Source organism: Alligator mississippiensis, chromosome 2, assembly GCF_030867095.1.
Source record: "Alligator mississippiensis isolate rAllMis1 chromosome 2, rAllMis1, whole genome shotgun sequence".
In the NCBI taxonomy this organism is placed as follows: Eukaryota; Metazoa; Chordata; order Crocodylia; family Alligatoridae; genus Alligator; species Alligator mississippiensis.
Window position 1 is genome coordinate 211,961,214 of NC_081825.1, and position 13,405 is coordinate 211,974,618.

Below are 13,405 nucleotides of genomic sequence, written 5' to 3' on the forward strand. Positions count from 1 at the left end.
ACGCTAGATGAGTGGTCCAGGGCTGGTCTGCAGGCTGGATTAGGCCTCACAGACTGGCCCCATGTGCCAGATCCAGCCTGTGGGACCTGGCCAGTACAGGCGCTGCATGCAGCATGGACCCTGGACTGGCCCCACGCACTGAAATGTAGCAAAGGTGCAGGGGTAACGTGGGGGTTGTACAGTTGTAACCAATAACAGAATTGGATCCAGTATTTTAATTAAAGTACTCCTAAAATGGTAAATGCCAAATGTTTCTATTTGTGATATCTGTATGTGAGAGAGATTCTGGGACCAGAAGGCAAGTGAGGAAATTGCCTCAACTTACTGGATTCAGAAGAGGTTTTCTTTTAGAAACAAAAGGAAAATATAGCTAGGCTTAGATGACAGGCTGTGTATAGTCTTATTTGTTTGTCCCATAAATGAAGTTATATTAACATGGAATATGTCACTGCTTCACCCAGCTCAGTTCTGGGAAGGAGAAGACATGAAGAACACTTAGGGATAACCCTACTCTGGGTATAATACACAGTTTTTAGGTCACAGTAAATTGCAAACTCACATGCATCTGAGGGGAAAGAACTGATCTTCTAACTGGCTTAATAAGAACCATTATTATGATACAAAAACTGCTCCATCATGGGATTTTGCATTAGATTTTTCAAGTGAGTTAGGGTCCACCTCACCCTTTTTTAGAGGAAATCACGTATTAAAAGGAGTGAAGTCAAATCTATTTTAAAATATTAATTGTTAGCACCTATTCTGTATCTAAATATAGTGTACTATAAGTTAAAATTGAGGCAATCCCTAATTAATGATCAAGTCTTCTGAAACAAAAATACACTATATGCTTTTCCATGAGGAACTACAAACAAGCTTGAACTCCTTAACTACAGATACTCTGGATTTTATGAAAGGGAATATGATTTCACAAGGAAGTGAACAGCAGAATTAAAAAATAAACACTGCTTTATTCGCCAACGCATTTTAAACCTTGTTAAATGTACATATAGGTTAGCTGAATGCAATGCTTAAAAAATTATACCAGGATTAGTATATCTTATACATCAGCATCATATTTTAACAGACAAAAATGCCAGTCTGTTTACATGACGGTACAGGGGGATCAAAACAAGCAAGACATACAGTACAGTAAACAAAAATATCAGTTTTTTCCTACTCCTTCTGTGTCATTTTCTCCAGCTGGCTGAAACTGACAGTATTATTGAACATTTACATAAAAAAGTAAAAGTACAGTAATAAAATCTTCAAGAAAATCATGTATAATGTTTTGCTGTAGCATACTTATATCCTCAATAAATATATCTATTGTAAAAATACTATATTTAAATTGGAAAAAAAATCCCTGATCATTACTGCTTACATTTTAAAAGCCAATCATCAACATCTTGCATTACTTTATTGATGCAATCTACTAGTGTCTGAAGTTACAATAGGTGCATCAGCAAACAAGTTTCACTTTGGTTAAAGGACACTTAAAAAAAATGCATACTTTTATACATTTATAGTATATTTTGTATGCTCAGTATTTAATTTTTGACCAAAACCAAATATTCAGATAACTTAATACCTGAAAAATCTTGTTTTGGCTTTTATTTTGCCATACTTTTCAGGAAATGTATAAATAATATGAACCTGTACAACCGTACTCATACTAATAAAGATTTGTTTGTGAAAATAGTGCTTAGCCACTAAAAAAAGGGAAAGGCAAATAGTTTCATTAGGAGATGGACCTTTTCTTTTATTTGACTTTAAGTGGTAATAGTATGACAATTTGCCATTGTTTTGCAAAACAGTCGTTTAATGATGCTAAAAAAATACAAATATGCATATATTTAAATATGTTGAGCACCACAATTTCATTTTTTAACGTGTGCTATATGGCATGTATATAAATATACATGCTATAATATCAAGTCACACATTAAGGGTGCTTAGACAAATGGACAGAAGTTAAGAATTGGGGCCAGCTGCTAAAACAAATTCATTTTTCCATTATTTAAAATTCCAGAGACCTGCTAGTGTTCCACCCTAACCTTTAAGTTATTTCTCTCTTTACCCTCCTGCGTATTAAAATAGCATTATCCATTGTCAGTGTAACTACACCATTCAGATCTTTTTCAAGTGTGAAAAACTAAGACATTGTACTGTCAGACCTGGAAAAAAAATGACATTCTTTTTAATCTTCAAGTACGCAACATCTGAGGCTACAGTCTCAAATTTGGCTTTTCACATTAAGGGCACCTTTTGTGCATCCTGTACCATGATAACATTTCTCTGTTTCTTTTGCCTTACTACTTCATTCTTTGCCACTGGCTAATATTTAGTAACAGAAATCTGAAAATAATTTAAATATGAAAACAAATATGAAAACTGTGCATTTGATTTATAGCATATTTGTGAAAAACAGCACAGTGCTTGTATCATTTGTGTTTTGGTACTGTGTGAATTTACAGTGATTGTAATATATCTGGTTTATTGCACTGTACACTGTATGTAAGCAGCAAAGTAATCTCAGCCATGAACACCTATAATAAGTCAGGCCTATATTTCAAAATGATGTGAATGTTACAGAGTGATTTCAGCTAATGACAAATATGGATGTCAATGTTATATAACTAAGGCTGTGTACAGATGTTCATTCTACCAGAAGAAATTTCCTCTTGTAGAAGAATAGCCCAGAAGCCAAAGAGGTACAGACATGGCTGAAGAGTTTCACAGGCAAGCTGTCCAGCCAGGGGGCACTTAGAGGGAAGGGGAAGGGGCAGGCTGTCAAGTGCCAGTTGGAAGCTGCTGAAAAGGAGTAGCTTCCACAAACAGCTGGGCCGTTTCCCATCCTGGGAAAATGCCCATGCATCCCACCGCTCTCCTGTGGTAGGACCTCTTTTGGTTCTTCCCTAAAGGAGAATAGCCCCTGTAACTGGTGCTGCTTCAGGCTGACCTGGAGGAGTGCAGGGAGGCAGGGGGGTGTTACTCAGTTAACCATGAGAAGGCACCAGGAGCCTTGGTGCAGTGACATGGCAGCCTGCCTTGCTCCATACTGCTCTGGGTCAGCTGTGCAGTAGGGGTGGCAACTGAAAAGTTGTGGCCAGGAGCCAGATGTGCAGATGCTTTGCCCAGTCCAAACTCCCAGCACCTCTAGCTTTTAAATTGCTACTCCCACTGCTCACCTGAGCAATAAGGGGGGGCAAGAGGAAGCCATCATGGCTGAGAGGCAGCCTTGTAATCTTGGCTGCCAGCACTCTGGCTTTTCAATTGCTGCCCCTACAGAGAGGGGCACAGGGAATCAGGCAAGGGGTAGCACTCCTTGCACTTGGCTCCTGGTACCCGGCAGCAAGCAGAGGGAGTGATGTGGGAAAGCCTCTGCCTGCTTCTCACATGAGGAACTTGGGTGTAACAAGTAGGTGGGGAGCAGCTGGTGGCTGCTCTTCCTTCTCCTCCCAGTCTATAGGACAGGAGGAAGCAGCTATCTCCCATGCAGAACCAGCCTTTAGGGTGGGCAACTGCCCAGGGCACTGTGCACAGGGGGGCACCACACACACACACCAGCACCCACACTCCAAGTCAGCGGCACTGCTGCAGGCAGAGGCAGGTGGGCAGGCGCAGTTTGGCTCCCACAGCCACCTGTACTGCCCAGCCTAACCCCCACCTCCAGCCACTGCTCAGTGGGAGCCAGACTGGGCAGTGAAGGGATGGCTCCACCTCCCCACCAGCCTCTGCCCTGCACCCCTGCCCACTTGCTGCTGTGTGGAGGGGTAGGGGGCACCACTCAAGTTCACCTTTAAGGCTATCTCTGGTCCCATACCTTTTCCATACTAGTGACCCGAGTCTTGGGAAGGCACAGGAGCCTTTCCTCTAGCTCTATTCCTTCTGGTCCCCTAAAGGAGTTAAGCTGTGGGAAAAGTATGCAGACATTCAGTCTCCTGGTATGGCCATATTTGCTCTGGGAGAAGAGGTTTAAACATCTACACATGTCTGTTTTCTATTAGGAGAATGGAAATTCTCCTAGTAGAAACTGAACATCTGTACACAGCCTAAGAAGGCAAGGCCCTGAAGTCCAAGCCTGGGAAGGAAGCCAAGTATTGTATTCAGTCAACTATAGTATAGCTGCCACTCTCCTCCTTAAAACAAGCATTGCTTGCTTACTGAGAGAGATGTACATTGGCTTAACCTTCCTGGCTGGTAGCAGAATCAAATGATGCTCATCAGAGGTAGACATTTTATCACTAGAAATTTCCATTGGTAAATGAGGAGCCAGGTATTTCTTATTTTCCTAATTCATACATTTTCTTTTCTAATATGAAAAATGGAAAGCAAAACTTGTGGATTTAGTGAACAATGAGTTCTTTGGCTGATATGCAGACATAGCCCAAGAATGTCTGAGAGCCTTGAAGTCCAGATCCTGATTCCAAACCTGGGACAGAAGCTGAATGATATGTTCAGTTAATTGTAGTGTAGCTGTTCTTTTCTTTTTTTTTTTCCTTTCTTGTTTCGATACTTGCACAGAAGTATAGCTTTATAAGTACAAATATATTAAAATCTCAAATATTTATCTAGCATGGTTCCATGTGTGAGAATTCAGCAAGTCCATTTCTCCTTCGCCTCGCCATTACTCTGCATTCCTTTCTGCTTGTTTGCATAGTGCTGACAAACTGAAGCTCACAGAGATGGCCACTAATCAGCCACCCTGTCCATTTTTGTGTGTAGGTTCATTACTCAATGCCTGCAAGTTCACTTTAAAAATATGTTCTAACACCTAGTCACATGGCTATCATTTTCACATCTTGTGTCAAATGCATATAAGCAAGGCACTAAGCACTGGAGGGTTGATATGTGTATAAAATTGTAGTAGAAACATAAAAATACCTGTAATTGCTCTAAACGATATATACCACGGGTAGTGCTCATAACCAGCTTGCAGGTAACTTGCACAAGTAACTGACAAAGGGTGTATTATATGGAATTGCCCCATGACAGAACAGAAAAGATTTCTGCTTGGCATATTAAAAACAAACTAATAACAATAAAAACAACAAAAAAGTCCAAGGTTCCTAGTAAAATGACAAGAGACATCAATGTACATTACATGGCATTCTTTAAATATCAAGAATACTTACCCTACCTCTGTACAATCACATTCACCTAGAAACACAAAGGCGTACGTGAATCAATCAGTATGACAGCCCTGCTTCTCAGTTTTGGGTTCTATTCAAAAGTCACAGTCTGATGGTTGTGTCCAGTACAGAAACCCTAACTAGGAAGTTTCAAACCATTTTAGCCCTTTGCTGTCACTCTCTCAGATATGTGCAGAGTCAGAAACTAATTGAAGGGCCAGCCCTGCAGTAAGTATGTACTTTTGTTCTAATTGTATAATGCAAAGTTGAGATTTAACAGTTTAGGTTTTTTTTTAATTAAAACAACTTGTTGTTAGAATATAAAAGAAGCTTACTCCACAAATTTGCATTGTAAGCATTGTGAGGAACTCTTCAGTTGCAGAGAACGATTTATGACAATAAATTAAAGTGCTTTATTTTTCTTCACTAGCTGGTGTTATTTGAGTTCTGGGTCTTAAAATAATCCCAAGCAGAATTAGGTTAAATATGTTTGAAAAAATATGTTCCCCTCAAAATGCATAAAAGTTGCAAACTTGTGAACAAATACACTGTAAGGTATTGTTCACATAGCAGATCCAAAAAACACTCATCCTACCACATACCACATATGTTAACTAATTAACTTGCAATGTTATGGTACAATTTGCAGTATTTTTCACAGAAACCCCCTCCCACTATAATGCCTTCCATTTACTTGGGATCCAGCTGGAACCTCTTCCAATATAAGGAAGGCAAGGCAGCCATGACCCTCTGGCATCTAAGACCTGTAGAGGGTGGCAGCATCCCCTGGACTGGAGGTCTATGTTATAGGATTTTCTTGATATGTGATTTAACCAATATTCAGCACTACAAGTAGATAGAAAGCTGTAGCCTCTAACAATCATGACACAGGCATCAAGAAACAACACTTACCAAGCCTATGATGCTCAGTAAGCTATGCCTTTAAAATCTTTGGACTGAAAGCAAAGGGTTAAAACTAGTGTATGGCTTTCAACATGCTGCATACTGAGCAGATCACAGATAAATAAGGCCCAGTGTTTCAAGGGTTAAAATCCAACAGGCAGCTCCTCCAGGCAGCTACATTGCCTGAGATAACTCGACTTTCCCTTCTGTGGCAATGAATTCCTTTTCCATGCCTTGATACGCCTTGCCTTGGCACAGCTTCTCCTTTAGCTTATTTAGTTCATACTCATGTAGGATTTTTTGTGTTATGAACTTTTCACGTTTTATTCGGGCTGTCACATCTGCTGGGACATCGGGAATCATCCAGGCGACGAAGAATTTGACGATGAACACAACATGCTGTAAAGAAGGAGGCAAGGGAAAGTGAGAAGGAAGGAAGTATAAACAAATTCCATACACAGGGAGGAATTAAGGATAGAAGGACATATTTTTAATCTGGCTGTCCTGGAACAGGAAACAATAGCAATTTTAGCAATGCTGGCTCTGTTCTTTATTTGAGTAGTTTACAAGTATAAACATGTCAAAACATCCTTCCATTTATACAGCAGCAGCAAACTCAAAATGCAGTGATAAGTTACAAGCTTAGGAGGAAGAATGTCACCTTCTGAATCACCAGGACTTTTTTCTGTCTCTCGGTAGTTCCTTGGACTTTTCCCACCCTTTGCTGATGCCACTCAGCCTTTGAAAACTGACATTAGGATAACAGCATCACAATAGGAATGGAAGAACAAGGATAAAACCCATTATAATTCCTCGTATCCATCCATATCCAGCGAAAGCCTAATTGATATTAAGTATTTTTATCTACTGTGCATCACTTTAAAACATATTTAGAGTCTAACATTACAGTACTCTCACATGCAGTTCTCTAAAGAAATCAATGGGAATGAACCAACTGAATCACCAGGCCCTACATTTAACTTTTTATCTATTTGCATAAAAGAGTTTTTAACTCTTTGGACAAAACCCTAAAGTCTCTCAACTTCTAAGGGTGTTTTCTCTGATTAAGGACTTTTGGCCTTTATTTTGTACGTCTGACACCATGTTTTTTAAGAATATATCGTAAGAAAATATCTTGTCTCTTCATTAGCTCTGTTTAACTTTCATAGAACATTAGCAGCTATATGCAGAATCTAAAATGTGTTAATTCAAGAGATTTTATAGCACATACCTCCATAATAATGATAAAGGCCATTTTGGCAGCAAGAATGTGCCAAAACTGCATTGTATGTGAATATTGCAGCTCATGGTCTGGTGGATATCGATAGTCTCTGTACCTGTTAGTTATAAATAAATGTAAAGGTGAAATGGTATATTCAGTCTGAGACAAGCAACAAGCTCAGTGACATTTACATGAAAATACAGCTGTCATTTAAAGAACCTTTTGACCTTGTTTTAAGTGATTCATTTACCTTTGCAGGAAAAGGTTGGCTCTTTAACTTTTCTATCCATGGTTAGACAGCCTCATTCATAGCAACAGAAGATGGAGATGTGTGGGAATCAAAATTTGTTCTACTATTGTTTTCAGGTGGTGTAAAGTAAAGTGGCACAGAGTGATGGAACGCAGCATGCAGCAAATGGACAAATGCTGAATATGACAATGGAAGTTGACAGATTTTTTCTGTTTCACAGATGAAGGGCTCACTGGGTGGGTAGGCAGGAATGTGTGTTCAGCATTAATATCTACGGCAGGACAAAAAACACGTGGACTATCAGATCTCTGTCTTGAGTCATAATCTCTGTGTCCTTTTTTTTCAGTATAACTTTCTCGCATCAAATTTTCTTTTGCCATGGATGTCTCTGAAACTCCCTCTCAAGCCTAAAACCTGTACCATTGAGGTATAATTCCTTGAGCATTGTTCTTTCTCAGTTGCAGCCTACATCTCAGTTTTTCAAAAGTGACAGATATTTGGAGGCTGAATTACCACTGATGGTCAAGGACATTTTAGGAGTGTAAGTCAGTTACATGTAGTAAGACTGAGCAGAGCCCACAACCTTTATGGATATAAATTTCTTCTGCCATTGTAAAAGGTAACACCTATACCAATTTATACCAGATGATAATTCAGCCCTTCTGTAAAGAAGGCCAGCTATCCCAGAGAAATGGCCAGAAGGGAATACTAGAGTCTTTTCTAAAACACAGTACAATACTCCAGTATGATAGGGTACAGAACAGTGTTGCTCTCTAGCAACGTGTATTATTTTCATGGCCTTATTATTTTTTTTTGTCTGAAGTATATATGGTTGGGTAGACAGAACTCCCTGTCTCTATAAGAGGAGTTAGATCTATGCAGAGTACTACTTCAACCTAGCAGAGTATCCTGTCTCCAACAGTAGCAGGAGCAGATGCTTTAAACTTGAGAAGTATATCTGGAGTAATATAGCCCTTATTCATTACCCTCCCTGGCATCCATCATTGTTTTAGAGATGCAAGAGCAGTGGTTCCCAAACTTTTTTTGCTGCAACCCGCTGCTGGGAGTGGACTGTGGTGGCGGGGGTGGGGGAGCTCCCGGCACATGGCGCAGCTCATCCTTTATGTGCGGTGCCACCAGCATTGCCCCTGTGACCCTCATTTGGGTCGCAACCCAAGGTTGGGAACCAGTGTACTAGAGGAAACATTTCCAACTTTTCTGTTCAACAGCTATTAACAGATCTATCATCCATTAATCTGTCTAGTCCTCTTTCAAACCTGGCTGTGCTATCTGCCTCCAACAAAGTGGGGTGTCACCTCTGAAAGCTTACATTTATGAAGGAGTTAGTCTTCCAGGTCACGTCCAGACAAGTGCAGACGTTTAGTTCCCGAAACGCCGCTGCTACTTGTCCCTGGGAAATGCCTGTGCTACACACACACTGGTGTGAAGCCAGTTACCCGGGTGGAGTAGGCAAGGCTGGGCCAGCAACTGTGATGGCCCCAGAAGACTTACCTGGGCTCCTGAGGGCCGGGGAAGCTGCAACTATGGTGCTCTTGCAGTTGGGAGCCTGGAGGGCAGCTGGCCAGCCAGGCTCTGGTTTTGGGTGGTGTGAACTGCTGCCACGTGCACCATTCTGCTTTTCTTCTGTGTGGGTTTTATGACCCTGGGATCTCCCAGGGTTAAAAACCCCCTCATGCTGCAAAGTAGCAGCGCAGGGAATACCTGAATGTGCAGCGTGTGGCAACACAGATGGGTTTGCAGTGCCACATACCGCATGGACATACTTGTCTGGACATGGTCCCATTGTGCCTCTCATAAATTACACTAAATTAAGGAAGAAGTCTGGCTGCCAGCCAGAGTATCTCCATTGCTTTAGTTGTCCCCCAGTTCCTCCAGCATGGCGCGAGCCAGGAGGAGTGGGGAAACAGCAGTTTCCACTAAACGGTGCAAATTGCCCCAAACCAAATGCCATGTGCAGGGGTGTTTACTGCAGCAAAGAAGTAACAGCACAAATTTGTGTCACTACTATTTTTGCCACAGCAAGCACACACACCTGCATGTTGGGATTTGCTCAATAAGTCCATCATCTCTATCTCTTTTCTTGAATACCGAACTGCTGCAAAGAAGCCCCAAACTCCATTCATCCTAAACTGGATTGTAACAGTTTTAGTTCATCCAATCTGAAACTAAAAACACTTGCATGTTCATTAAAAACTAACCAGCAGAGCTGGAATTTTGAACAACGGCAACCAAACTGCTTATGAACAGTATATAGACCACAAATTATTTGTAGAAACCATACCAGAGGTGGTGATAAACAGTGAAAATCAGGATTCCTCAGACTGGGTTAAACACCTTTGGACCGATTTCTGGAAAATATTACTAAAGTGGGCTGTTTTAAGTTATGCTGTGAGGCCCTCCTGTGTATTGCTTTTTATGTTACACAACTTTTTTCACACCCTTTCCTGTGTTACAAGCTTAGACTCCCTTTGATACAAGCAATAAAGCATCTGTGGTTTTTGCTTGCTAGTGGGATCACTTAAACCTGGGGTGTCAAACAGATGACCCTTGGGATAGATTCAACTCAGAGATGGGCCATGTGGCTTGTGGGACTGCCAGAGCCCCTGCAGAGGCACGTGCTAAGCTGTTGTGGTTATTGGGTTTGCTGTTTCAGCATGACTCTAGAACCTATGGAATCAATGCCAGTCATCTCCTCTGCCTCCTGTTTACCCACCACTGAAACTGAGATTTTCAATTAGTCCTGGTCATTATAATAGGTAGTAAGAGAAATGTGAGGGGAACGGCAGTGGTGTTAATGCCGTGAGCTCTGGAGTCATTCTGAAACTGCAGATCTGGCAGCCAGGGGGCTTACTGCTTCTGCTTGTGGATGATTCAGTCCTCAGGAAGCCACCACAGTCTGGATTCAGCTTGTGGAGCCAAACAAATTTGACAACCATGACTTGAACAATTTGCAAGCTAAAGTGTATGGTAGCTCTTAGAAGGGGGGATTTAGGGCCATCTGTTTTACTTAGATTTGAATAATCTGTTTGGGGAACTGTGTATAAAATATAACAAGAAAAATTGCCACAAACCTGCAAAAATCAATGTCCCCTTGATCTTTAGGTTTTACAGAAAAACTTGAAACTCTGAATACAGACAGACTGTTATTAATGTATCCAGACATGGGCGAGTTTGCATTTGGAGAGTAGGCATAGTAGTATACTAAACGAGGGATCATATCTGATGTGAAGGCTACAATGAAAGCCTAAGGGGAAAAAAAATACAAAACTTTAGATAGTATCAAACAAGCCATGATATAGGATTAGTTTCACAAAAGGATTTCTATGTTGAAGCTTGCGGAGGGTAGCATTAAAATCTAAGTAATTTCATTCAATAAGTAATAAATAACCACTTCTAGCATGGTGGTAAAGGCAATCTCCTGAGAAGTAGAAAATGCACCTTCAAATCTCTTCAGGCAGAGGAAGAACTTTAACCCAGATCTTGTGTCATGGAGGAGTGCTTTAGACACTGACCTACTGAATAAATGGCAGGTGAGCAGGGTGGGTGGGGAGAGGGAGGAGGAGAGAACCACCTCTTTCAACTACACTTCAATAAAAGCAGCAGCTGTCATCACATTTTGTGTGAAGTCTAATCTAAAATACAGGCTTAAGGTTCTCAGGAGGAGGAATAATTGTGGATCCTGAGTTAAACATGAGCTAGGAGTTGAGCTGAACAGAGTAATTTCAGGGCATGCCCAGAAACAGAACGAGATGCACATGGAGTTTAGGCACCAGTTAAGTGGAGGTTTGGTGTTTAAGATTTGCGTGTGTGGATTCTGCTGAATATTTTCCTTTGCTATGAAATGGGATTTTGTTAGGCAGTCCAATCAAAGTAATATTGAAGATTTCAGACACTATATGAAACAGTTTGTGAAAAGTATCCTTAGCCACTGCTGCTACCTGGACACCCAGAACCAGGTAATGATATAAGAGAATTCCTAAATTGTGGATATTATAAACAATAGACAGAAACACCATTCAACTGACAGAAATAATCCATATTTACAATTCCTATACTTTCCAGTATACAGTTAGATTACCAAAGATGATATGTTCAAGAAAGAGATCCTGGAACTTATTGTGGCTAATTCTGTAAAAGCATCAGTTTAATGTTCAGCAGTGGTCAAAAAGGCAAATAATAATTCCTAACATTCTTAGTATGGAATTGAAAATAAAACAGAAAATGTCTTGCTGTATAAATCCATGTCATGCCCACAGTTCTGTTCCCCGCCCCCCACCTCCCAAAGGCTGATATAATAAAGATAAAAAAGGTGCAGAGAAGGGCAACACAGATGATCCGAGGAATAAGGAGAGTTCTGTAGGAGGACAGATTCAATAGGCTAAAACTTTTCAGCTTAGACAAAAAGATGGCTGCGGTCTATAAAATGATGAATGGCACGGAGAAAATAAACAGGGATTTTGCTGTTATCTCCTAAATTACTAGAACTAAGGGGCACAAAACAGATAGCGGGTTTAAAGCAAGTAAAATTAGTTATTTTTCACATGTAATTATCTCACAGAACTCCTTGCCACAAGAGTTGTAGATGCTGATCATTTCAATGGGTTCAAAAGAGGATGGACAAATTCAGGTAGGGAATATCTATCACTGAGTGGTAAGACTGCTAGTTAGGGGTGTAAGATCCAAATTAGGAGAACCTTTAGGGCCTCTGAATGCTGGAAGTTTCAAGGGAAGTGCAAAATCTTTCTGAATGGGTCCTGAATATATATTCTTCCCCTTAGCATCTACTATATGCCTCTGTGAGTCCAGAAGACTGGACTAGAAGGATTCTTGGAAGGACGCAGTGTGGAATCTTCTTATATTCTTATGTTCAAAGCTTTATTTGAACTAAATTTGGAGGACTCGAAAGAAAACCTTGTTAATTCAAAATGTAGGGGACCAAAAAAATATTGACTTTCAAATAAATCGCCATATTTGATTCCAAATACCAACTTCTGAATAAACTGCCAACTGTCCCCCTGCTTGTCCCCAAATGCACCAAACTTGAATGTCTTCAAGGGTTTGTGGTCCAAGGGACCAGAAAATGGCTTTGAATTTCAAAGCTGCCATATTTCAAATTATCTGTACTGTAAAGCATACAAAAACCTATCATTTTGGCTGAGGAGTGATAATAGCTTCAATGCAATACTTTTAACTATTTGATATTTAAATTAATGATCTTTTCCTGTATTTGTCAGACATTAGAAAGATAAAGGAATAAATTATTCTGATCCTAGGAAATTGAGTTGAAGAGCAACATATCAATATATTGGTAGCACTGCTATCCAAATGGTTTGGTCGCTCTGCTCAGAAGCAGAAACAACAGGGGCAGAAGCCACAACTCATGGAAATATAAAGATTGGAAAGCAGCTGAAATATAAAATGGACTCAACAAGTTTACTTACATTAGTAACAACAGACAACACCGCCATCCCATTCAGAATTTCTTGCCAAACTCCTATACTGTGGGCTTTGGAAGCAACAGGCCTCCGGAACTGAGTGGTCAGCTTCCAGGAATCCACTCGAATCTCCAATATATTATTCATCAGAGCAAGAAGGGGAGCCAGAGGGAAGGAGGCCACAAAGAGTGTAATAAATCCAAACTGAATGACTGCATACAAAGAAGAAAACATACAACAGTTGGTTTGAAGGCTGGATTGGAAATCTTATCTTCAAGCTAACTCTTCATGATGTTCAGACAGCAGAACATTCAAAATAATACTATCAAATTAAAAAGTAACTCCAGTGGAATATACTCACATAAACTTTTTTATCATTTAAGAATGCTAATAACTGTATAACATATATATTCTCTTGAGAAAGAAGAGTATGTGTGTGCGC

At 40.4% G+C, this 13,405-nt stretch overlaps 1 protein-coding gene across 4 annotated transcripts in view; it reads right to left on the reverse strand.

Annotated features, from left to right (window-relative positions):
- Positions 1–948: 948 nt before the first annotated feature.
- ANO5 (anoctamin 5) overlaps positions 949–13,405 on the reverse strand; it is a 102,821-nt gene continuing 90,364 nt past the window's right edge. For all 4 annotated transcript variants that reach the window (XM_019477019.2, XM_019477020.2, XM_014602389.3 and 1 more), the window contains 4 exons: positions 12,970–13,175; positions 10,600–10,772; positions 7,267–7,372; positions 949–6,434 (listed from right to left, as the gene is read on the reverse strand). In XM_019477019.2, coding sequence (XP_019332564.1) covers positions 6,210–6,434; positions 7,267–7,372; positions 10,600–10,772; positions 12,970–13,175 — 710 coding nt within the window. In that variant the 3' untranslated portion in view covers positions 949–6,209. The remainder of the gene's footprint in view (positions 6,435–7,266; positions 7,373–10,599; positions 10,773–12,969; positions 13,176–13,405) is intronic.